At 40.9% G+C, this 24,944-nt stretch overlaps 1 protein-coding gene across 1 annotated transcript in view; it reads left to right on the top strand.

The window, feature by feature from the left end:
- The window catches only part of AGL (amylo-alpha-1, 6-glucosidase, 4-alpha-glucanotransferase), a 62,583-nt gene that overhangs the window by 3,962 nt on the left and 33,677 nt on the right, over positions 1–24,944 (top strand). Inside the window, exons 3-12 of the mRNA XM_060232200.1 lie at positions 1,615–1,825; positions 3,082–3,248; positions 9,102–9,305; positions 11,889–12,070; positions 13,009–13,120; positions 14,131–14,251; positions 14,743–14,845; positions 14,942–15,039; positions 17,646–17,785; positions 24,314–24,501. Of these exons, the coding sequence (XP_060088183.1) occupies positions 1,615–1,825; positions 3,082–3,248; positions 9,102–9,305; positions 11,889–12,070; positions 13,009–13,120; positions 14,131–14,251; positions 14,743–14,845; positions 14,942–15,039; positions 17,646–17,785; positions 24,314–24,501 (1,526 nt within the window). The remainder of the gene's footprint in view (positions 1–1,614; positions 1,826–3,081; positions 3,249–9,101; positions 9,306–11,888; positions 12,071–13,008; positions 13,121–14,130; positions 14,252–14,742; positions 14,846–14,941; positions 15,040–17,645; positions 17,786–24,313; positions 24,502–24,944) is intronic.

Genomic DNA, 24,944 nt, shown 5'->3' with positions numbered 1-24,944 from the left:
AGAATGTACATTTTGCCTCTCATGAATGTCACTAAAATATTTGTAAAAACTGAATGCTAATGCAGTCATATTTGTTCAGTGGATGTATTAATCCCTGGGTGGATTGGTATTATGTTCTGATGTTATCCTGATAACAGATTAAGGGCATGGTAGGGTCAGTCCAAGTCAGAACCAACACAGCTGAGTGGGTAATTATCAAGGTTCACACCTATCAGTAATGCTGTTGCTTCCATTACCTGTATGTGCATGGAAATTTATTGGATATGGCCTGTTTCACATAATTAAACTGTCAGTAAACCACATGGTTACAGATATTAACTCTCATGCAGTATTCTTGGAACATCTTGTTGGTACAACCTCAGCTTGTCCTACTCAGCTGGATATTCTCTTTTTCAGAATCCAGAATTAATTGCAAATATTTCTAACAGAGCAGTCTTAATCCATTGAAATAATGAACTTTCAAAGGATATAAGTATTAAAGACTGCGCTGCAAAATTATACTCTGTAGTGTGTTGGCTATAAGGAGATTTTTCACAAAGGGTATGAAAGAATGTTTGGAGATAGCATATTAAAGCTGAAACGATCTGTGTGTGTGTGTTATGCTTTATCAAGTTGCTTCTGGCTTATAGTGACCCTATAAAACATCTTAAAATTAACAGCCTTACTCAGCCTTGTAAACTGGAGGCTGTTGCTTCTTTTATTGAGTCAAGTCCCCAAAGCAGAGCCCCTAGCCACCACACCAGCTCCACCACCAATCAGCCCCCCAAAGAAGCCCGCCAAGACAAGCTAGGCCAGAGCCAACAACCACCCCAGCCCAGCAAAGACTCAGCCCCTATAAGATGTCCGACGCTCCGATCGCTGCCAAACACTGCTGCGAAACGCCGCCCGCGCACTCCTTTAGGCAACCCAATGCCAACGAGGACTCCGAGCCTTCCAATCTTCACCCTGTCAACGACAAAGTGCCCAGAAGGAGCGGAGAGCTAGCCGTTAACACGGCTAGACCCCGCCCCCAACACTGCGCGCCCAAACGGGCAAACTCCGACTCCTCCCTCCCCCGGAGGCAAACAGAGTTAAAGCAGCCTAGCAGCTATGCTGCAGGCTGCAAGCTCAAGATTTGATCTAGAACCCTCCTATTTGTCTTTTTGATGGTCCATGATATCGATAAAACTCTCCTCCAATACAACGTTTCAAATGAATCAATTTTATTCATGTCTGCTTTCTTCATGTTCACATGATCACATTCATATATAGTAATGGGGAACATCATAGTATGAATTATCTTGATCTCCAGATCTTAAGCCACTCCCCATCTTAAAACACTTAAGGATCTTTTCTACTTTCTTCACGACTGATTTACTGTCACATAATAGAATATCCTAAGTTCTGTTCAAATGTGCTGAGGATCTGTATGTAGGAGAGAATCCTGAGATTACTAATTTACTGAGTAAGGTTTGTGAAAGCGCTGGGAGAATTGCAGTCTGTGTCCTTCTGCATTCGTCAACCATCTTCCGCAGAATGAATTTGCTCTAAAACCATTTGGATTTTACACCACAAGACATGTTTAGGATGAGATGCTATGCTCTAACTAACAGATGCCTGTCTTGCTTTGTTCAGGTTTTGAGCTGCAGTTCCGACTGGGCCCTACTTTGCAAGGCAAACATGTGACAGTATACACCAACTATCCAGCTTCTGGAGAAGCGTTTGATCGTCACAAATTCAGATCCCTGTCATGGCACAACCCAACAGGAAAAGAAGATGATTCTGACAAATACTGTAAACTAGACCTCCAAATTTCCGGATCGTACAAGTATTATTTCTGTCATGAGTAAGTGAATGTACTGGAGAGGGATAAAACTCAAATGGATGCCACTGCTATTAGTATAATGTAAAGTTGCTTCAGACCCTTACTCAGCTGGTGGTAGATTTAGGATGAGTGGCCCAGCAAAAGTTAGCGTCTCATTCAGGTGTCTCATGCAAATGCCAGTCCAAAATGTGGTATCAAATATGCATGACTGTACCCTACCCCCTTTTTGAAGGAAAAAGAATCATATAAGATGAACCTTGGCAAATGCTGGCCTTTTATGAAGGATGCCTGCCTGTAGAATGGATTATTCTCAGAGTGCTTCTTATTAATTAGAGGAGTCCCTTGTCAGTGCCCCATGGCACAGAGTGTTAAAGCTGCAGTACTGCAGTCCTAAGCTCTGCTCACGACCCGAGTTCAATCCCCGACGGAAGCTGGGTTTGCAGGTTGCTGGCTCAAAGTTGATTCAGCCTTCCATCCTTCCGAGGCTGGTAAAATGAGTATCCAGCTTGCTGAGGGGAAAGTGTAGATGGCTGGGGAAGGCAATGGCAAACCACCCCATAAAAAGTCTGCCGTGAAAACGTTGTGAAAGCAACGTCACCCCAGAGTTGGGAATGACTGGTGCTTGCACAGGGGACCTTTCTTTCCTTTCCTTGTCAGTGTGAATGGTAGAGTACTTGGTGGTGTTTTGTGACTAATTTGTATGTTAAATGCATCTAAATAAATGTTTAAAACAATATGCAAAATTACTCCAGGTTATGTGGTAGAAGAACCCATCTTCAAGTTAAATTCTCAGAAATTGATTGCTAGACACAGTAGTATTGCCAACCTTCTCATTTTTTTTCTAGTCAGTGGCAGGTACTGGAGCTAATGTTCAAATAACGGAAAACATTCTAGCAGTTACTAAGAGCATGCGAGCAGGACAGCTAATAGCCATCATAGCTGTGTTCATTTTCTTTTGGGACCCTACAATGAATTTTAGACAGTACTTTTGCCATCACCCTTTTATCAAGCAGTTGTGTACAGAACTCTGTATTATATTGAGCTTATTCAGCTGCATCATGTTTGGGAAACATCTGTGAACTACCTGAAATTGTTACCTTTATTTGGAGGCTGAGTTTGAAGGTAACATAAATGTATTCTGTGCCGCTACTAAGCATATTAGCATTTTAAAAGTAGCAAACCCCCTCCTCAAAAAATTCTGAGCAGGTCTCAGTTATAACTAGTGATTAACCCAAGATTTTCTTCTAAATTGTTAAAGATGCATCTTTTTATTCTAGAGGTCAGAAAAGTGGTGGAGGCTACATAGTTGTGGATCCTATTTTACGTGTTGGTGCTGACAATCATGAATTGCCTTTGGATTGTATTACACTCCAGACATTCCTAGCAAAGTGTCTGGGACCATTTGATGGATGGGAAGATCGTCTGAGAGTCGCAAAAGAATCTGGTAATAACTATATTGATTCTTAATCAAATTTTAATTGCAGTTATATTACTTTGTAAGGGGTAGTTGTCTATGAACTGGAAAAAGTACAAGTTTGTAAGGATTAACATATTCGACCTTTTGTCTGGAGAGTTCAAGCAAGTATGCATAAATTTTCCAGATAGTCTTCCAGACTTGCTTTGCTGTGGTGTCTCCAAATCATGTCCTACAAGGATGCTCAGTGTTTCATCATTGATCTTCTGCGCAGTCCCACATGGGGACAACACATGAGCAGGCCTGCCATTGGATAGGTTTTTATAGCTAAGAGACTCCAGGGGGTGCTGGGTACCAAAGACAGAAGCCCATTGTGCTTCATCTGAACCTCCAGTCACTAAGCTTAAGGTCAAAATGAAGGAGAAGCATAAGGTGGCTTCAAAACCCAGTGCCCCCATTTCTGCACTGGAATCGTTACTGGCCCTACAAGAAAAGCCCAGGACTCCAGGTCTGAGATCTCTTCCATTGTCTGTTTCCAATGGTGAAGAGGATAACAGTTTACCACAAGGCCAGATCCCACCTGAATCCAATCCTGAACAGATGGCTATAGTTCTGTGGGCTTTGAGAGATCATTCACCACAATGACCATCACACCCATATGACTGTGTAGGGTGACAACTTTGTGAGTGCCAGAGATGCAAATTTGTATCATTATTCCCAGCAAAGTCCCCTCATATCCGTCAGTGGCCATGTCACATAGGCTATTCTCTCCCATTCCTCCAGTCAGGGGAGAAGAAGCCATTTGGAATTGATCAGGTGTGGCACTACTTCATAGCCAAGTTCAGATGAGGGGGTGGGTGAACCAGCATCTCCTATGGAGGAGCTCCACATGTTTAGGGAGCAAATGATTATCAAGTTCCAGAACAAGCCCAGGGACAAGAGTTTGAACTGTCTATTTGTCCTGGAATGATCGCTTTTTGGTGTTGGAAGGTCTTGAAGAGCTCACACAGGAGTTATGACAGAAGCCTGCTTGCCTTCAGGCCACCTCCAGAAGGGTGGAGCACTTTTACAAGGGATTGTACCAAAGAGATTATCATTTTTCCAGCCCCTCAGGGTCACAGAATCCTAACCCTAAGCCATTTAATCAGCAACAAAGCTTCCACAGATGGAAGAGCTCTAGTTGGCCTAGGTGAAATCCACAACCACCCTCTTCCAGGAAGCCTACCTCAGCCCAAGAGTCATCATTCTGACTAAAATCATTGCCATCTCCTGTAAAATTTAGGGATAGATTGGCTCAGTTTGATTTAGGCTGAGAAGAGATCACCTCAGCCGTGAGTCTTGTACATAGTTAAGTTTGGTTACAAGCAGTGGTGGGATTGAAATAAATTAACAACAGGTTCTATGTCCTACGTGCCTGGAACCTTTTGAGTGGGAGATGCCGGGGTTTGAACCTGGGACCTTCTGCTTAACAAGCAGATGTTCTACCGCTGAGCCACCAGCCCTCCCCTAAAATATCATATATATGAACATCTGAAGCTGCCTTCTACTGAACCAGACCCCCTTTGGTCCCTCAAAGTCAGTCTTGTCTACTCAGACTGGCAGCGGGACCTTCTGCTTAACAAGCAGATGCTCTGCTACTGAGCCACCATCCCTCTCCCAAAATTGAAACTACAAATGCAGCCCACGCTACTCAGGGCAACAAAACGAGGGCTGCAATCCCCTCTTAAAGCTGGCTATGCTTGTAGCCGCCACCACCTCCTGTGGCAGTGAATTCCACATGTTAATCACCCTATGGGTGAAGAAGGACTTCTTTTTATCCGTTTTAACCTGACTGCTCAGCAATTTTACTAAATGCCCACGAGTTCTTGTATTGTGAGAAAGGGAGAAAAGTACTTCTTTCTCTACTTTCTCCACCCCATGCATAATCTTGTAAACCTCTATCATGTCACCCCGCAGTCAAAGCTAAAGAGCTTCTCCAAGCTAAAGAGCCCCAAGCGTTTTAACCTTTCTTCGTAGGGAAAGTGTTCCAACCCTTTAATCATTCTAGTTGCCCTTCTCTGGACTTTTCCCAATGCTATAATATACTTTTTGAGGTGCAGTGACCAGAATTGCACACAGTACTCCAAATGAGGTCGCACCGTTGATCTATACAGGGGCATGATGATACTGACTGATTTGTTTTCAAGTCCCTTCCTAATAATTCCCAGCATAGCATTGGCCTTTTCTATTGCAGTCGCACACTGTCTCGACATTTTTCAATGAGTTATCTACCACACACACACACACAAAATAATGCACTTTCAATGCATTTCCCAACTGGATTTTACTGTGTGAACAGGCGAAATTCAGATGGAAAGTGCATTGAAAGAGGATCGAAAGTGCATTGTTTAGCGTGTGTGTGACCGCAGCCTCAGTTAGACCCTTCCAGGTGGGCAGCCGTGTTGGTCTGAAGCAGCAGAACAAACCAGGAGTCAAGTTGTACCTTGAAGATCACTCTCTCTATATTTAGGACTGCTGGTCATTGCATCCTATGAAGTGCGCTTGGAGCACACGGAAGCTTACATTCTGAATAAAAACTCGTTGGTCTTAAATGTGCCACTTGACTCCCGCTTTGTTCTTCAGTTAGACTGTGAAAAGGCAGCTCCTCTTTAAGGGAGAAACAAGTTCCAGGAGAAGCCTGACAGCCGAAAGGCAGGGGGAGGCCGAGGACTCGGTCGATCGCGGCAGAAAAGCTTCACGCCCCCATCCCGCTCCGGTTTATGCATCGCTGATCCCTCTCCGTAGACTCTGAGCTGTCAAGTCAAGGCGGAGAGGTGGTTTTCAAAAGCATGGGCTTTCCTGATCCCGGGCGCTTCGGTCCCGCGTGGATAGGGAAGGAGAACTGGGAATGGCGAGGGGCCGGGGAGGGGGGGCAGGGAAGGGGCTTTCACGGCCACGCAGCCACACCTGGATCGCGGCAGGGGGCGCCCAGCGGGAGTGCGGCTTCCTCCGCCCACCTGAGGCCTAGGTCCATCGGCGGAGAAGCCAAGTGCTCCGGGGCCGCTCTCGCTCCGGCGCGGGAAGAACCACCAGAGCCCAGTGGGCTCTGCTTTGGGGCCCATGCAAAGGAGGTCCCTCAGGTGCGTCTCAGGGAGTCCCTCGCTTCAATGTCGTTTTCAGCCAAAAGAGGAGCGAAGCTTCATCTGCTTTCATCTGCACACCGCTTTTAACACAGAGCGGAGGCTTCTGAAGGAACACAGAAGCCCTGCCCCTTGCAAACACGCCAAAAGCGCACTAGATTGGCCGCTCTCTCCTCTGGAGGGGGAAAAATCTCCCCGGCAGCCGCGCCGCGATGCGGCGGGCTGCTGGAGGTGCCTTCGTGGACAAACAAAGTAATAAAAATTAAAAGCAGGCGCCCGGCCAACAACCGGTTCTGCAGAACCGGTGCGAACCGGCTGAATCCCACCACTGGTTACAAGTTAGAATTTATGTCCATTCTTCCCTGTGCTTTACCATCAGAAGGGTTCACCCAAGCAGATTCAGGTCTCCTCCTGGCTTTGGCCTCCTTAATAGAGAAAGCTGCCGTTAAATAAGTTACTGAGTCTCAGGCTTCTAGGGGATTCTTTCCCCTTATGTCTCTGGTAGACAAAAAAGAATGAGGGAGTCAGACCCATCTTAGATCTTAAAAAACTGAATATATTTCTGTATGCTTCATAGTTTCGTATGGTATCCATTACTTCAGTTTTAGTTATTAAAAGTCATTTGTTGGTTCATAGTAATTGATTTGAAGGATGCCTATTTTTATGTCTCAGTTCACCCTCAACATCGAAGTTTTTAAATATTTTTGTTGTGGGGAATGAGTTTTTCAATATACCATTCTCCCCTTTAGCCTACCATGGCCCCTAGGGTATTCTCTAAGTACCTGGCTCCAGGTATTGCTTGCCTCCATCTCCAAGGTTGCCACATGTTTTCTTATTTACATGATTGGTTGGTGGTGGCAGATTCTAGTGGTGTTGAAATATTGTGCTCTCATTTTAGAGATATGTAAAAAACTAGGATTACTGGTAAACTGGGAGAAATCACAATTAGTCCCTTCACAGAGAGTATAGTTTATTGGAGCTACATTAGATTCTCAGGAATGAAAAGGGGGTTTTGCCCTCAAGAGGATACGGGTAATCCTTGCCCTAGTTAAAAACTTCAGAGAGCATTGGTAGCAAACAGTTCAAAAGATTTTATGCCTATTGGGATATATGGCATCCACAACCACTGTTCTGCCTATGGCAAGGCTACATATGTGGCCACTGCAGCTCTGGTTTTTGTCTTGTTATGGAGCTGGAATTCATACCCTATGGTACAAATTCTCCATTCCGAGACCAGTGTTGTTTCTTATTTTGGTAATCTTTAATGACTAGTTTATCCAAGGGAATTTCTTTGGGAGTTTCCCTGCATGAAGTAGTCCTTACAAAGGACGCCTCACTTTGGAGTTGGGATGTTCCTTGTGAGGGATTGTCAACTAGGAGCATCTGGTCAGAAGATGAAAAACTGCTGCACATAGGTCTGGCACTGGCAGCAAGCGGGCAAGGGTTTGAGATGCCCAGGGGGACATGCACTTACCAGGCTCCAGTTGGCTTTGACATGCGTGGTGCCTCTCTGCCACCTGATGGTGACCCCTTCGTGGCACAGCTGGGCAATATCTCCACCTGCCAGGCACACTGTGCACAGAGCTTCCAGCCACTAGTTATCATGGGACTTGCCCATATCCCACAGAGAATTTCACACTATGATCCATTTCAGTATTGGCATGGTTAATGCTCAAGCCATTTGAGCCCCTAGCTACCTGTTCATTAGCCGAACTGTCCATGAAAGCAGGCTTTTTAATAGCTGTCACCTCAGCTAGAAGGATTCATGAACTGGCAGCCCTTCAGACTGATCCACCATTTTAAAGGTTTTTCCCTGAAAGGGTAGTTTTTCAACCTAGTCTTAAACGTTTTCCAAAGATAGTTTCTAGGTTCCATTTTATCTCAGGATATCATTTTGCCCATATTTTTTCCTACTTCACATTCAGAGAGTGAGCACTTGTTACACTCCTTGGAAGTCAGGTGGGCGTTATTATTCTATTTCAGAAGGACTCTAGATTTTCACAAAAATAAAGCCTTGGGGGGTTTTGGGGGGGAGGGGTCCGAAGAAAGGTAGAAGATAATCTGTTCAGTCCCTGTCCCATATGATTGTTATGATAAGGCTAGGTTACTATTCCTATTGAATATACACACCCATTCCACTAGAGCAATGGCTTCTTCCACAGCTTTCCTGGACAGAGTACCAGTAATAGAAGTTTACAGAGCTTCTACCTGGTTGTCTACAGACACCTTTGTGTGACACTACACTTTAGATCTTCAGGCAAGACGTAAAGCTCAACTGGGCAAGGTGATTCTTCAGGCACTGTTTAAATAGGAGAGCACTCCTCTCCACCTGTTTGTGAAGCCTGCTAAAATCCTTGTGTGGGACTGCACAGAAGATCAGTGATGTAATAGAGTTGCACTTACTACTGTTCATCGAGTATCTTCTGTGCAGGCATACATACTCTCCCTCCTGCCACACTGCATGTTTTGTTTTGGTGGTACTGAGGGTAGAGGGGGTGCTGCTGCACAGAAGCATGTGATTCCTGGGCAGGAACAAGCTTCTGGCTCCACTGCACAGTACCCTGTTAGCTGTAAAAATCTATCCAGTGGCAGGACTGTTCATGCACAGTCCCCATGTGTGCCTGCATAGAAGATATTTGATCAGCAGCAGTTCCAGGTAAGTGCAATTCTGTTTTTTCTGTGACCTGTGTATTATCTTACCTCTAAGCAGGGGGAGAAAACATGTCCATATGTATTATTAACATAATTCCTTGTTGCTTTGTAGGTTATAACATGGTTCACTTGACACCAGTACAGAAACTTGGGCTATCTAGATCGTGCTATTCATTGGCTGACCAGCTGGAAGTAAATCCTGATTTTTCAACACCTAACAAAAAGTGTTCCTGGAATGAAATCGGAAAACTAGTAGAAAAAATGAAAAATGAATGGAATATGCTTTGTATTACAGATGTAGTCTATAATCACACTGGTATGTTTATTTTTCATTGTCTTGGCCATGGGTTTTGGCCATGAAAACATCTGCAGATTTCCAATTCCACTGACCATTGCAGTGCAAGTTGGTTCAGGTATAAAGCTAACATTAGGTTATGCTCTGGTGGACTAAATTCTGGCTTCTTGCCTAGAGGCTGCAACCTAGAGGCTGTTTAAGTCTGGGAGAATGAAAACTGCCAGATGTCGAGTAATATGCAGCCCAGCATAAACTGACAGCCATTTACACACGAATTTAAGTATAACATATAAATACTTGTGAAATTACCAAAGTTTTTCTGGCAACAGCCTTGGACAAAAGTGCTGCTCTATCCTTGGACTCTGTATCTTCTGTCACTGATTATAATGGGACTTGCCCATATCCCACAGAGAATTTCACACTAGTGTAGTATGTTTTTAGAAGCATCTAGCACTGGCATGAAAATTTTATGTGGTTAGAGAGGATGACAAGATGAGAAATTTTAGGTGTTACTTCTCTGGCGTAGAATAAAACCCATGTAGAGGCTATTTTCAGTGTGTGTACAGTGTACAGATTTTCTTTTGAGGTTAAATGGTGAGTTTAAGAGCTTTATTAGTTCTAACACTGGCATTCTTCCCAGAAACATTACTTACTCAGGCATAAATGTCAGACTCCACCGATGCTCCTACACTTCATCTTCTTTCCAGTATGTCTTTGGTATGAACCTTCCTAACGCACTTTACAACTTCTTACTGGCACATGACAAATCACCCCCAAACATATTTAATCATTTCATTTGTGCTTATAAAGCTCGATCATTGTTAAGTAAATTTGGCATGTAGCTACAAAATGAGCAAAGTTACTTTTAAAATGTTGGTTTTACCAAAGTAGTAAGTTTTTTTCTCCCCTTGTAGCTGCCATATATGCACTGGTTTGGATATAGTGTAAACTGTGCTGTCTCAAACTGGGAAACTGATGTTGATTTAAGGGATAGTAGTTTAATATTTGTAAGGATCCCAAAATTATTGGAATAAAATAATTTGTTGATATCAAATAATTTGTTGCTTTACAAAATTGAATCTAATACTTCGTTACTTTACAAAATGCCTCAAGGCAAAGTAACACAGTAGTGACAAACAGTTCTGTTTGTGCTGTTTGTCTTCTGTATGTGAGGAAGATGCATACAAGATTTTTCCTTTTTAAAGAAAAAACATACTTGCAAATTTAGAACTCGCTAAAGTGTTGTAAATGTAAAAAAAAAAACCTCATGCAGGCAAGCAGAGCCTGAGAAATGCTCAAGTTCCGTGCAGATATTATGTTACTTCAACCAGTGCAGCAGACTTATTATGTTACTTCAGTGCTTTTAGCTGCTACAGTGGCAGAGGTCCATGTTTGTAAAGGTCAGACCTTCAGTGAAAAGCAGATCTCCATGGCTCAGAATTCTAAGTTCCATTTGATCTTGAGTGTCACGGTAAGAGGATGTTTGAAGTTAAGGAAGAAAAACTTACACTATAATAGAGGGTGGAAGAATACATTTTTCCCTTGGACAGTGTTTCTTGTTAACAAAGGGTCAAGCATGCTTTTCTTTGCCACTTTTATATACAAGTATACAGCCTCCTAACAGGCTGACTTCAGTAAGATACCACTCAGCAATTCACAGGTGAACTGCTGGAGAAAGCATTGTGTCTGATGAGCAAACTCTGGCTGTAATATGTGGTCTGAAATATGCAAATCTCCACTTTTTATTACATTCAACATGTGATATGTCTGTGCAACTTTGCCTTAATTTGCAGAGAACTGTTCTCACAATTCATGGAATGAGAGTTTTGCTAACTTCCAGAGCTCCTTGGGAGATCTTTTCCTGGGCTTGCTTAGTTCCTGAAAATAATCTCAGTCAAGCAAAAGGGGAACAACTGCAACAGAAATCAAAACCAAGAAACAAAGAATTGCAGAAAAAAAAAACCATATGTAAATGCAAAATACTTAAAAGGCTGTGATCGCACACACTAAATAATGCACTCTCAACCCACTTTCATTGCACTTACCAACTAGATTTTGCCAGTTCCTACAATAAAACTGAGTTGGAAATTGCACTGAAAGTGGATTGAAAGTGCATTATTTAGTATGTGTGATTGCAGCCAAAGTGTAGTGTAAAAAAACCTCTGAAAATTATTCCTGACTGACCTCATGGATTCATCGCCCCCAAAACCCCATGTACATTTCAAAAGCAGGGATAATAAAAATTATCATACATCTATAAATGCAAAGTATATTTTATTTATGAAGCATGAAAAGACTAAATGTGCTTTGACAGTAGTCTTCCTCAGTGGTCATAACACTACACTTTAAGTATTCAGTGTTTATATATGTTTTGGCGGAGTTTTTTGCAATTTGTCATTTCTTGGTTTTGTTCTTGAAAATGGCAAGAGTGATGCATCAACCCTATTCCTATTAACTTGGAATACTGATTTCATTGTGTCTTACAATAAAATCTCTATGAATGTGTTATGAGTAGGATAACTGATATCCCATAACATCTGCTGCACAACTCTTCCCCCCTCCCCTGGATTTTGTCTCTAATTCTGTTTTTTCTTTCCCTCTAAGCGGCAAATAGCGAGTGGATAACTCAACATCCAGAATGTGCATACAATCTTGTTAATTCTCCTCACTTGAAACCAGCCTGGCTTTTGGACAGAGCCCTTTGTCATTTAACCTGTAAAATAGCTGGTGGCAAATGCAGTGATAAAGGGGTGCCTCCGCTGATTGAAAATGAGCATCACTTGAATGTAAGAGAATGAAAATGTGTTTGTTGATAGCAGATGCTGTTGCTGAATAAGGAAAGTTCCATCTCTGCTTTGTGCAAATCTTTTCCTAGAAAGGTCTGTTCACAGTCCAGTTTTAAGAACATATTTCTGAGAATAATAAAAATGGTGTGCCATCCAGTTGCTTTCAAAGCAAAAGATGAGCAGAGGTGGTTTGCCATTGCCTTCCTCTGCCTAGCAACCCCAGTCTTCCTTGGTGGTCTCCCAAGTAATAGCTGTAGCTAACTCTGCTTAACTTCAAAGCTCTAACAAGACTGGGCTACTCAGGGGTATTCAGGCTGCTGTTCCTGAGCTTAAGCCCCTTTGAATATATGTGAATCGGATTCTGAGTAGATCAGCTTGTGAATCACCTTCCTGGCCATGTTGTAAAGACCAGTTAAAACATTTTAATATTTGAAAACATTCCATTTGCATGGTTGTCTTTGATAGTCACCTTTATTGTCACCTTTATCTTTCTTATATGTAGCTTGTAAGCTAGTTTTTGCTGCTGTTTTTTGCTGTCTTCATTGTGAATTTATGGTTTTTGTACTTATCTTTGGATTTTGAAGAGAGTAGTCCCAAACAGGATTGCTGTTCATCATCCTACCAAGATCTAGTCACTGGGGTTAGTCCTAGAGAAGTCTTTGAAGGATAGCACTAAAAATTGCCTTGAATGCTTTACAAAAAATGCAGGCAAATAATGTTCACACATTCTTGTGCTATGGTGCTGCTCAAGACTGCCTCTACATTCCTTAAGTAAACTTAAGGTGTTTGGTTCTCTCCTTGCTTTCTTACAGTGTTCCTCATTGTTAAGCATATAACTTCAATTTTGAAAGTGTAGACATAAATGCATTTAGACTGAAAAAAATATGTGACACTGAATTTTATTTACCTACCTGACATTCTTATTTTATTTTTTACAGTGTTTAAGAAAAGTTATTTATGAGGATATTTATCCCAAGACAAGATTATGGGAATTCTTCCAAGTAGATGTTAACAAAGCAGTGCAACAATTCAAAACACTTTTAACTCAAGGTAAGAAAAAGGCTTGTTGGTGAATGCACCAACCTCTGTTTTACAGCATAATCACTGAAGAAACATGGCTGGGATCCAAAGGCATGCAATGGGGTTGTGCTAGCCCAGCAGAATTTTTGACTAAAAAAGAAAGAAAAGTGCTCTCCTCGGAACCAACATCTCCTTCATGATGTTCAGTGTCTCAAAATGCTTTTGAAACTCCTTTCAGTTTAAGCAACAGTTTGTCTTATAGCGTCGTAGCATCTACTGTTTGACTGAGAAATAAATCTAACCCACCCACCCCCAGGCCTATTAAAATAACTTCACAGTTCTCTGGATCCTGGGTATTAACAGTGCAATCTTAAGGACACTTTTCTGGGAGTAAGCCCCATTGAATAGACTGTAGTAGAATTCAGAGTAGAACTACTTAGGATTACTCTCTTAATACTTTATTAGCATTTCCTTACTAAAACATATTCTATCTGAGTCAAGATATGAACAGAAATGTCAAATAATGAATTCCTCCTTTTGACTTTCAAAGGAAAATGTATGTTTTGCAAATGCTGCCCGCCCCCCCCCCCCCCACACACAGTGAATTTGAAAATATGGAACAGCGTCTCTTCATAGGATCTAATATAATACTCCTTCCTGCCTTAATTTGTGTCAGTGGATCCTTGGGTGGAATTTGCTAGGTGAAGTCTTGCATGATGCATCGGGTGGGGAGGGTTTCTGACATCTGCATTGCATACTTCCCTGAACTATTTTGCATGTATGAAACCATTTCTGAATCTCCACCCAACTACAGAAGGCTTTAATGGGTTCTGTTTTATTGGCATTGAACACTAGCTCTCTTCTGTTGTCATCCTGATTCTTGAAGAATATGTATGGGTTCTCCTTGTGGATCCATAGATGGGCTGCTGGATAGTATCTGTTTTCATGTTGGTTTCTCAAATAAATTACAACAGCTTAATTGACAATAACATGCCTTTTAAATTCATTCCAAAATTTTTCTTTTCTCCATGCTTCAGCAGGTGGTTCAAAAGTTAAAACTGATCCCAGTCAGCATCTTGCAATCATTCAGAATCCTGAATTTAAGAGATTTGGCTGTACTGTAGATATGAATATTGCACTGAATACCTTCATACCACATAGGTACTGCATTGTTTCTTGTATTTTAAATGCTGAAATGTATGGCAATACTTGCTTTTGCTGGAAAAGAAATTAGAATGCTATTCAGTTGCTATTCAGATGGGAGGCCAATTTGCTGTAGAGCTGCTTCCATTTTTTCCATTCTTACTTGGGTCAGAAATTTCTCAGTATGCACAAATAGTAAAGTGGTTTCAGGCCTCTTTCATCATGCATATATTTAATGGAAAGACAGTGATTCCTTACTATCCAAAATTCCAGTGCTTTTCAGGCTTTTCAGGCTGTACAGGTGTTTTTTTTTTTAGGGATATAGTAAAGATGTGCTCCACATGTAGAAAAATGTACTAACAGGCTTGACTACCTTTGATACAGAGATATGATGTTTACATCAGAGTTGGAAGGCATTTAGTGTTTATTTAATATTGAGTGTATCATAGAACCTTTTTCCATCAAGTTTTCAACCCAATTTCATAAATTTTCCTTCTGTGTTTATTTAGCAATGGGCCTGCTGCAATAGAAGAGTGTTGTAACTGGTTCCGCAAGCGCATTGAGGAACTAAATGGTGAACAGTACCGGCAAACAAATTACCACCAAGAGCAGGTCATATTGATAATGTTGTTGAAATTCTTTCATTCCTGTTGAGAGTTTTCATGGAGTTTTTCATTGTATTGAAACAATTGTTTTAATGGCTTCTAGGCAGTCAATTGCATCTTGTCAACAGTGAACTATGAACGACTGGCTGGTCATGGTCCCAAGCTAGGTGCTGTAACTAGGAAGTATCCGTTAGTAACAAGGTATTGTATCTTGTTTCACATTGAAGAAAATGTACTTTAAAACAAATTAATCTTGATATTACTTAGCTCCCTTAATAAGGGATACTGCAGAAAATTCTGGTTTTATATGTCTGGTATATATAGGAAACTTGTGACAGTGGATGTTATTCACATGTGGATGCTAAATACTGCCACTCAAATTATGTGAAAGTCTGAAAACTCTGCTGTAAACTAGTGAATATTAAGTATAATTTAGATTTGATTTTCACGATTTACTAGCATATGTTCAAAATATAGTTAAGACATTGACAAAGTTATTTTGGTTGTCAGCATTCACACATGACTATTTGGAGACTATTGATGTTTGTCTTAAGAACATGTTTGCACACTCAGACTCAGATCAGATGTTGTGGGGAACCATGGTTTTGTGAGACTAAGATTAATGTGATAATGTGGATGTCAGCGACTCCACTAACTGTGATTAAAGTATCTCAAAACAGGATCTGAAACCAGGGTTTGAAATGGTTTTATTTAACCATCATCTTAAATAAAAGCCACCACCATGGACACCTTGTTCCTGGCTCTGCCTCGCAGCAGTGCAGGTTGGGATCCCATCTAAGTCTCAGTGGGGAAAAGAACAGAGGTGGTAAAACAGATTCTGATGATTGTCTGAAACCCAAATCCTGGTTTCATAAACAAACTATGATTATATGAACGAACAGAGCCAAAATATCCATCTGCACAGTACTAATAGCTATGTAAAATTGGAAGTGGTGTTTATTTTGTTGTTTTTTGCTGTTTAAGTGGCAATAATCTTACCAGTTCAAGCATCAAGGCAGGCTGTACTTAAAGTCTCCTAAATACATGGCAGAAGTTGAAAATTTAAACTTTAAAACAGGGGTGCCAAACATATGGCCCGTGGGCCGGATCAGGCCCGCAGAGGGCTCCAATCAGCCCCTCCAGCAACTGGCTGTCATTTGCTTCATTTTCCCTTGCCTGCTTTTTTTGGTCGCCATTTTGTGTTTCTCTCCGGACAGGCCAGAACAACGAAGCAGCCTTTCCCTCTCCCCCCTCCCTTTTCTCAAAGGGAGGAGGAGGGAGGAGCAGCCTCAGCCAATGAGGGAGCTTGGCTCTGTAGCTCTGCTGGGTGATTAAGTTTGCCAGGCTCAATTAATCACCCTGCAGAGCTATTGAGACAAGCCTCTCTTCCTTCTAATGAATGGCTGAGGCTCCTCCCCCTCCTCATGCCCCAGGGAAGGAAAGAAAGAGCCAGATTTTCCTTTGCCAGTCCCCACCATCAGGAGAGCTACAAAGAGTGCTTTTAAGAGTAGCAACATTTTAGTGAAGGTATGAGCTTTTTGCCTTGCTACAGAGAGAGAGAGAGAGAGAGAGAGAGAGAGAGTTTTGTTGGGCTTGTTACGGGTGTAACTGGGTTCCCCTCCTCTTTTTCACTGTACTCATGCCCTCCAGTCTTTCTCAATAGGAAAGCATGTGAACTATTTAGAAAAGAAATATCAAAATTAGGCTGAGAGTGTGTTCCACCCCAGGTTTACCCAGCAAATTTTCTTAATTTTTCTTTCACATTTTCCATTGATTGGGGGTCTTGAATTTAGACTTCCCAGATAGAAGGCTGACACTGACCGCTGTACATGACTGTCTCTCTGTTCTTGTAGTAGTTTTTTTGGGGGGAAGTTGTATTTCTTTTTAGTTGTAGTCATTTTTCTGGGGGAAATTATAGTTTCATAGACAAGCACATAGCCCTCAGTCTGTGCCATGGTGCCTTCACATGTTCTTGACTAATGCATGAAGCAACTTCTGTACAAAAGCTCAGTGTCCAGCTGCTTCATGTTCCTCTGGGTCTTAGGCTCAAACATTGACCATGAGATATCTGTAATGAATGTCAATGAATCAAAAGTAGGTTTGCAACTTACAGATGTGTACACCTGAACAGCACATATTCAAGACTGGTACAGCACAGACATTGTCTGCAGTTTTTGATGTAATAATTCATAGCAAGAGGTGACATATATTAGCGACAGTAAAACAAAATATTGCAAGCGTGCTAATATTTTAAGCATGTTTTATTTTAAGTTAAAAAAATCTTTAATTGTGTGTCTGTGCCCTTTATAAAGTTTAAATGCCCGCTACCTGGCATTACATTTTATGATGCACATGGCCCGGCCCGACAAGGTCTCATTTATGTCAAATCTGGCCCTCATAACAAATGAGTTCGACACCTTGCTTTAAAATATATGGATGATTTAACTTTAAAATGTGCTATAAGTTACTGAATTAATGCCATTCAAAGGATGTCTTTTAAAACATGCAACATGTATGTAGATCTGATGTATAATCTAATCTGCAGCTAGACTACTGATATCCATGAAGATGGAAATAACTTTTCAGGATTGGGGTCTAACAAGGTAATAGTGAGTTGAAACAGACAAGAAGCTGTGAATTTCAAATAAAGTAGCAGTTTTCAAGAGGGTAAAGGTTTGTTTTTCCATTATGCAAAGTGCTTTTTTATTAGTAGACATAAAGCGGTATTTATAGGGAGATATATCTCGGTAGTCATTTAAAATTATATGCTGTCTGATGAAAGACAAAATAATTTCTGCATTTTGCAGGTACTTTACTTACCCATTTAAAGAGTTAACCCTGGAAGAAGAAGAAATTATGATGCATCAGCCTGATAAAGCAAGTTATTTCATGGCCCATAATGGCTGGGTGATGGGAGATGATCCTCTGAGAAACTTTGCTGAACCAGGTTTGTGAACATGAACATTTTATCTTGCCTTCCATTCAAAAAGGGCTCCTCCAGGCCACCAGGGTTCCTGACAAAGCACTATATCAAAGTTGCAAATAAAATTCATTGCACTGATTTCCCTCACTCTGCAATACCATCCTCTTAAATTCCAGGATATCAGGGACAGAACCTGACTATTGGGGGTCTTTTTATGAATCTTACAATCAGGGAATTTATCGAGTCATGGCAGAAGGGAAATGCGGTCCAGTTCACCCTCAGCATCTTAAAAAATACAACTATTGTTCCCCTCCTTCTCCAGGACAGAAGGAACCAGAGTGCTCTCAATATTTGTAGACTCTGAAGAAGAGCCAGTCTCTACGATGTTAGGTTGCTGTGGGTCACTTGAAGAATCTTCCTTTTGTACTTTAATCCAGCTTTCTCGTGTATAGAGTTTTGAGGACTGTGAGGTCGAGGGTCCATGTGATGTAAAATAGTTGTTGACTGAAGAAGGGTCATAGGAAGCTGCCATGACTGCTGTGGCTTGTGGGTTTTGGGAAACCATTGTTTCTAGCAGTTTAGTTCTTACACCAGACAGTCTGTCCAGAATCTTCAATTGTGCTTTTTTTGTGAGGCCCCCAAATGAGCTTATCAAGTTGTCATCTCTTGAGTTGTTAAGTTGAAGAGACTGTACAGCACTCGAGTTGCAGACCGACATTTCATCCAGGGTTAACAGTTCAGTCTCAACATCCCAATGTGGTTGCGGCTGAGAACCTGTATCTAAGCATTTTTCTGTAAAACTGTATAAAAAGGGTAACAAGGAGGATCCAAATAATTACAGACCAATTAGTTTGCTTAGTATAATGAACAAACTTTACACAAGACATCTACTGTGGAAATTTAGAGACTGGCTAGAAAATTATTTTGGTCTGACCAAGGAATAGGCAGGTTTCAGAGAAGGCAGATCAGTAATAGACCATTGCATGCTTTTAGACCATTTAATTGCTAAATATGCTTCCAATGCAACAGTATCTTTATACGTGTCCGTCGACTCTGTTTCCAGAACTATCTTATGGGATAAACTAGGATCTACTAGTATAGGCAGGCGGCTATTATTCCTTATTCAAGCCCTTTACAACCAAACGTCTATTCGAGTGAAATGCACCCAACAAAGCCATTTGACAGATTGCATTGGTACAACAAAAGGCATAAAATAAGGCTGCTTATTAGCTCCCTTCCTGTTTAATTTTTATATTAACGATCTGGTCACTTACATAAATAAGTCAGAATGCCATTCACCAAAGTTAGGTAATAAGCACATTGGCATTCTCCTTTATGCTGATGATGCTGTCCTTCTTTCAAGGACACCTATAGGCCTAAAGAGAACACTGAAGGGATTTACTCAATTTTGCCAGAATAACAACTTAGAAGTAAACCACTCTAAGAAACAGTCTTTGCAAAAAGGTTCCGCAGAGTATACCATTGGTCATTAAATGATAAGCCTATAGAACAAGTTTTAAGTTTTAGATATCTGTGGGTACACGTCCAGGCAAATGGTGCAAGATCATGCAATAAGAATGCAATTATTTTAAAAGCTAACAGGAGCATGGGAGCAATAAAAAAAAAAATTTTGGTACAAGGGTGGCAGATGTGTAATAGCAGCCCTCAGGTTGTTTAAAGCCAAAGTACTTAACCAATTTACATATGGGGCCCCAGTTAATATCACCACAAAACACAAAAGGTTGGAAATTGTTCAATCTAAATTTTTGCATTCAATTCTTCAGATACCTCAGGGCATTCTGAACGCCTTAATTTGGATGGAAACTGGCATGATCTCAGTGGAGGCGAGGCTTTGGATCATGACCATACAGTATTGGCTGAAATTAATCTTTTTCCCTAAGAGACCAACGAACTTAATCTTCCAAGATATCTTAATTCCACCATGGCTTAGGGTCATAGACGAAAAACTTCCCTATATTGGCCTTACAAAACAATATCTTAGCTCTCTTACATACGATAAATCCAGAGAGCTGGTGAAACAGAATATCAGATATTGCCAGACATAATGATCTTAATAGTACCTCAAAATGGCGAGACCTTGTAGAACCAGTTAATAGAATAGCACCCATGCCATACTTTTACCAGCTGGAAAATTATGAGTACAGGAGAATTTTTACCCTCATGAGGTGGGGCACTCTTCCTTCTTGCAGTCTTGGAGGGCAGATATAACCAAATACCTTTTGAAGATTGTATATGCCGCTGCTGTAATGAAGGGATAGAATCTTTACTGCATGTCCTGTATGACTGCAAGGTGTACAGCATTCACTGTGAAATCCTTCCTTTTCCTGCAATCTTACCTACCACTTTTAATCAAAAAACGCAACAACTGAAGGATCTTTTGAATGACAGGATCCCTAGGGTTATGCTCAAATTAGCTAAATTTGGCTGGGTTGCCACCAGAACTAGAAAGTCACTCATAGAAGAAAAATAGCTTGGCATTTTCTTCCTCTTTCTCTTAGTTGATAGTTTTTAAAATGTTTAATCCTATTATTAACTGTATTTATGTATGTATGCTTTTATAATGGATTGTAGCAATTTTACCTTTGTTCTCTCAGCACAATTTATATGGGTTTCTGTAACCGGCATTGGTTTTATCTGTATTGTTTTTTGCTGCTCTTTACTGTGAATAAACTAACTAACTTATCTTGCCTTCCACATTTTTAGCTGAAGAAGGGTATTGTGGCAAATTAGCAGTTACATCTGTTCAGCAGCTTCTTACTGCAGTACACAAATAGAATCACAGAGTTGGAAGGGATCACCAACCCACTGCACAATGCAGGAAATTCACAGCTACTTGCCCCCCCCCCCCCAGTCACCCCTGCTTCTTGTGCAGAAGATGGCAAAAAGCCCTCCAGGATGCCTGGCCAAACTGCCCTGCCTGGAGAGAAATTTTTCCTGATCTCAAAGTGGTGATCATAATTTCCCTGGGTGTGTAAGAAAGGGCCATGAGAACTAAGCATTGATGCAGCCCACCCTGCCTTCTCTCTCATTATCTGCCTAAGTTCACAGACTCAGAATACTCAGCTTTTATTAAGACTGATTTTCTGAAATTTGTTCACATTTATTCATTTAAAATACTTGAACCCTGCCTTTCTCTGCCTTTTAATATTGTGGCATGCAACAATATTACCGTGATGAAATTTACCTCTGAAAATAAGCCACTCACCATAAAGCAATTTTTTAAAATAGTGAAAATCACCACCACATCTAAAAACTCTCAAGCCTCATAAATGACTGGCACATCTAAGTACCCTCTGAAGTTCTCCTGAATTACTCAGTCTTGCCCTGTTACCTGACTATTAGGATAGAAGAAGCCTTCCACACAAACTGCAACAAAGTATTTTGCAACACTAGTGTGGTTGCAGAAAATTCCTGCAGCCAGACTGTAGTATATTGTCACTCCACAAAGCAATATCAGCAACAGAATTTTCTGGAACTGCCACACAGGCTCATACAGGCAGAAATACTCCTTGGGCTTTGCAGGTCCTAGAATGGCTTTATAGATCAAAGCCAACACCTTCATTTGGATTTAGAAACAAGCAAAAAGCCAGTCCAGCAATTTTAAACTAAGGTTGATTTGGACAAACTAGGGAAACCTAGCCACTAAACTAAGCTGTGATATTTTCAACTGTTCACATTTTCTTGTTGACTTCACAGGCAGCCCTTTATAGAATGTATTGCAGTAGTCCATTTTCAAAATTACCGTAGCACAGATCATCAGCATGGCTAAATTGTCTGGGTTCAAAAAGAGAGTTTACATGCTAGGTGTAACTGACAAAAATATGGCACTTCTACCATACTATTTGCTTTTCCAGAAATAGGATTACCTCTAATAACAACTCCAAGCCCTTCAGTAAGTTTGCTAACAACAACCTCATTCCATTCCTAATAGGAGCATAACTCTTTCCAGGACCTCAGCACTTCCAGCCATCTCCTCTCCCTTTTATCTGGCTTCATCATGTTCTTCTAAAATGTCTTCTGTCCAGCCAGGTTTTGTTCATTCTAGCATCACGTGGTACTGTCATTGCTAGGATATTATGGTGATGATGCATTGTCAGTTAACTAGCACAGATCTTTAGGATTGTGGTGATAGTATATCATAAGAAGCTGTGGATTTATGGAAAACCATGTTGGCATGCTTGTTACAAATAAAATATCTACATTAACTGTGGATATACTGCTCACAGTTATCCTATATAGTAAAGTCCTATAAAGGTGGTTGGTTTTTTAAATAGAGATAATGAGGTAAGACACCATCAAAAACCTTCCCAAGTGTACTTCTTGGTCCAAAGCAGATATAATACAGCCCGGTGTTAAAGGAACAGGATCACAGTCAAGGGAGCAGGACATACCATCCTGAAATCTATCCTTCATTCAGAACTTTGGGTTTAAGTGGAACAGTAGCCAGGAAAAAAGAGTACTAAGTGGAAGTCTTTACTTGCAAGAAAGGAGAGGGGGGAGACACATACCCTAGGCACTTGCTGTTGTTGCTATATTTTGTAATTTTAATGTAACTTCCTAGTTATCCTTTATTGGATTTTTTCAGTATTAGTGCAAGCTGAGAGCCAGTGTAGTGTAGTAGTTAGAGTGTTAGACTAGGGTCTGAGAGACCCTGGGCTCAAATCCCCATTTTGCTATGGAAGTTTGGTTGACCTACTTCAGAGGGTTGCTATGAGGATAAAATGGAGAAAAGGAGAATAATGTAAGCCACTTTGGGTCCCCATTTGCAAGGAAGGTAGGGTATAAATGAAATAAATAATAGAAGTTAACATATAGATTTAGGCTGAGAGGCAGGGAATATATGATAAATTAAAGGCATTGATTGTTCTTTTTTTCTTTTCTTTTCTTTTTTGGCTAACTCAGATACTTAACAACATTACCACTTTCTAAAACTTATTCTTAGCTATTTTACAAGGCCCATTTCTGGACCCATTTCATTCTGACTTTAGGCCAGCATTTGGAACAGAGATTGGTTTGGTTGCCTTGGTTGATGACCTCTATCAAGAACTAGACAGGGGGAATGTGCCCTGCTAATTCTGTTGGGTCTCTAATCAGCTTTGATATTATCAACCATAGTACCCTACTGAGCTGTCTCTCAGCACTGGGACTAAGGGGCACCATGTTAAGGTGATTTGAGTTTATTAGGGAGGGGAGTCAGTGGTGTTGGGGGATTCTTGCTCTGCCTTATAACCATTGACCCATGGAGCTCCTCAGGGTTCTATCCTATTGAATGTTTATATGAAGCTACTGAGAAGTATCATCAGGAGGTTTGGGCTATGATGCCAGTAGTATGTGGATGCTGCCCACATATACCTTTCTCTTTCATGAAAGTCTGAGGATGCTGTCAATGTAAAACAGTGCTTCGAGTCTGTAATCAGCTGGATGAGGGTAATCAAGATGAAACTTAATCCTGACAGACAGAAGTTCTCTGGGTTAGTAGAAAGGCAGACCAGAGTTTTAACATTTCTCCTGTCTTGGATGGGATTATAGTGCCCTTGAAAAGTCAGTTTCACTGCTTGGGAGTGCTGCTTGACCCAGTGGTCATCTTAGGAAACCAGGTGGCTGTGGTGATTAGGAGTGCTTTTGCCCAGGTTTAGCTGGTGTGCCAGCTGCGTTTGTCCCTATCTCAGTCTGATCTAGCCCCTGTGAACCATGCCTTAGTTATATCTAGACTGCACTGCTGCATTGCACTCTGCTTGGGGCTACCCTTGAAGAGAGCTTGGAAGCTGCAGCTAGTACAGAATTAGTTAGACTGTTAGTTGGGGCAAGCTACCAGGAGCAATATATGACCATGATATTACAGCAGTTTCACTGGCTCAATTCCAGGTTTTTCTTTTGTCCTTTAGAATGCTACATGGCTTGGGATCAGGGTATCTGAAGAATCATCTTTTCCTATATGTTCCTTCCCAGGAATTAAGATTGCAGGTAAAGGCCCTCCTGACTGTCCCACCAATGAAAGGAGCTTGTCTGGTGGGCACATGACAGAAGGCCTTTTTGATGGAATCCCCAGGATTATGGAACATTCACCCCAGTTTTCAGGAGACGGTATTAGAACTGTGTTCAACTAATTTAGTTTTCGTTTATTGGCCATCCTGACTGAAGATTTTAAGCTGTGATCTTTTTTATGTGTGTTTATCATTGTCATTTTTATATTGTTTTTATTGAGTTCTTTATAATCATTTTATTTATATTGTTAGTTGCCTTGAGTTATGCAAGGAAGTAAGCCAGCCAATAAATATTTTGAATAAATTAAATACTAATGTAAGCAAAGTTTTTGCACTGAACGTTTTCCCAAGCTTGTTTATAATGTATGAAATGAAATGGTTCTGTTACTAACATGAGAAAAACCGTTAAAAAGGTCATATTTATTTACAGACTTCATGTATACTCTACTTTTCTTGTTGAGCCTCAAGGTCAGTTACAGAATTAGAAAACAATGCAAGAAGACCTGTATAATTTATACCTAAATTAGCATCTTGGGATTTTTTACAGGTTCAAATGTCTACCTGAGAAGAGAGCTCATTTGCTGGGGTGATAGTGTCAAGTTGCGTTATGGGAACAAGCCAGAAGACTGTCCATATCTCTGGGCTCACATGAAGAAATACACTGAAATTACTGCCAAATATTTCCATGGAGTACGCCTTGACAACTGTCACTCAACACCTCTTAATGTGGCTGAGGTATAGAAAAATAAAGCGTTATTATAGCAAAAAACCCTTATAATATATTCATTCATGTGAAATGTATTTTAAGCATCTGTACACACTAGCTGTTTTTCAATACTAATTAAATGTTGCTTCATTTTGTGGTGGACTCTTTTCCTGCATTGCCAGGGAACCCTCTTACTATAGCTGGATGTTTTTGACTAGTTAATAGTGGGCAGCCACTGTTCTCTTCCTCTGTTTTTGTGGTAGAGTGTTGGACTAAGAACAGAGAGATATGACTTCAAAGCCTTGCTTGCCCATTAAGCTTGCCTAAATAATCTTAGTTGCAATTTTCAATCTAGTCTACCTCAAACATTTGTTGTGGGGCAAATTATTAAAATTTATTTATTTTTGTTAGACCAGGGGTAGTCACTTCACAGCTCACAGACAACCACACTCACAATTACTGGGAAACAAGA

Source organism: Heteronotia binoei, chromosome 2 (assembly GCF_032191835.1).
Source record: "Heteronotia binoei isolate CCM8104 ecotype False Entrance Well chromosome 2, APGP_CSIRO_Hbin_v1, whole genome shotgun sequence".
In the NCBI taxonomy this organism is placed as follows: domain Eukaryota; kingdom Metazoa; phylum Chordata; class Lepidosauria; order Squamata; family Gekkonidae; genus Heteronotia; species Heteronotia binoei.
The sequence above is the reverse complement of the archived record's forward strand: the minus strand, read 5'-3'. Positions and strand labels throughout refer to the sequence as shown.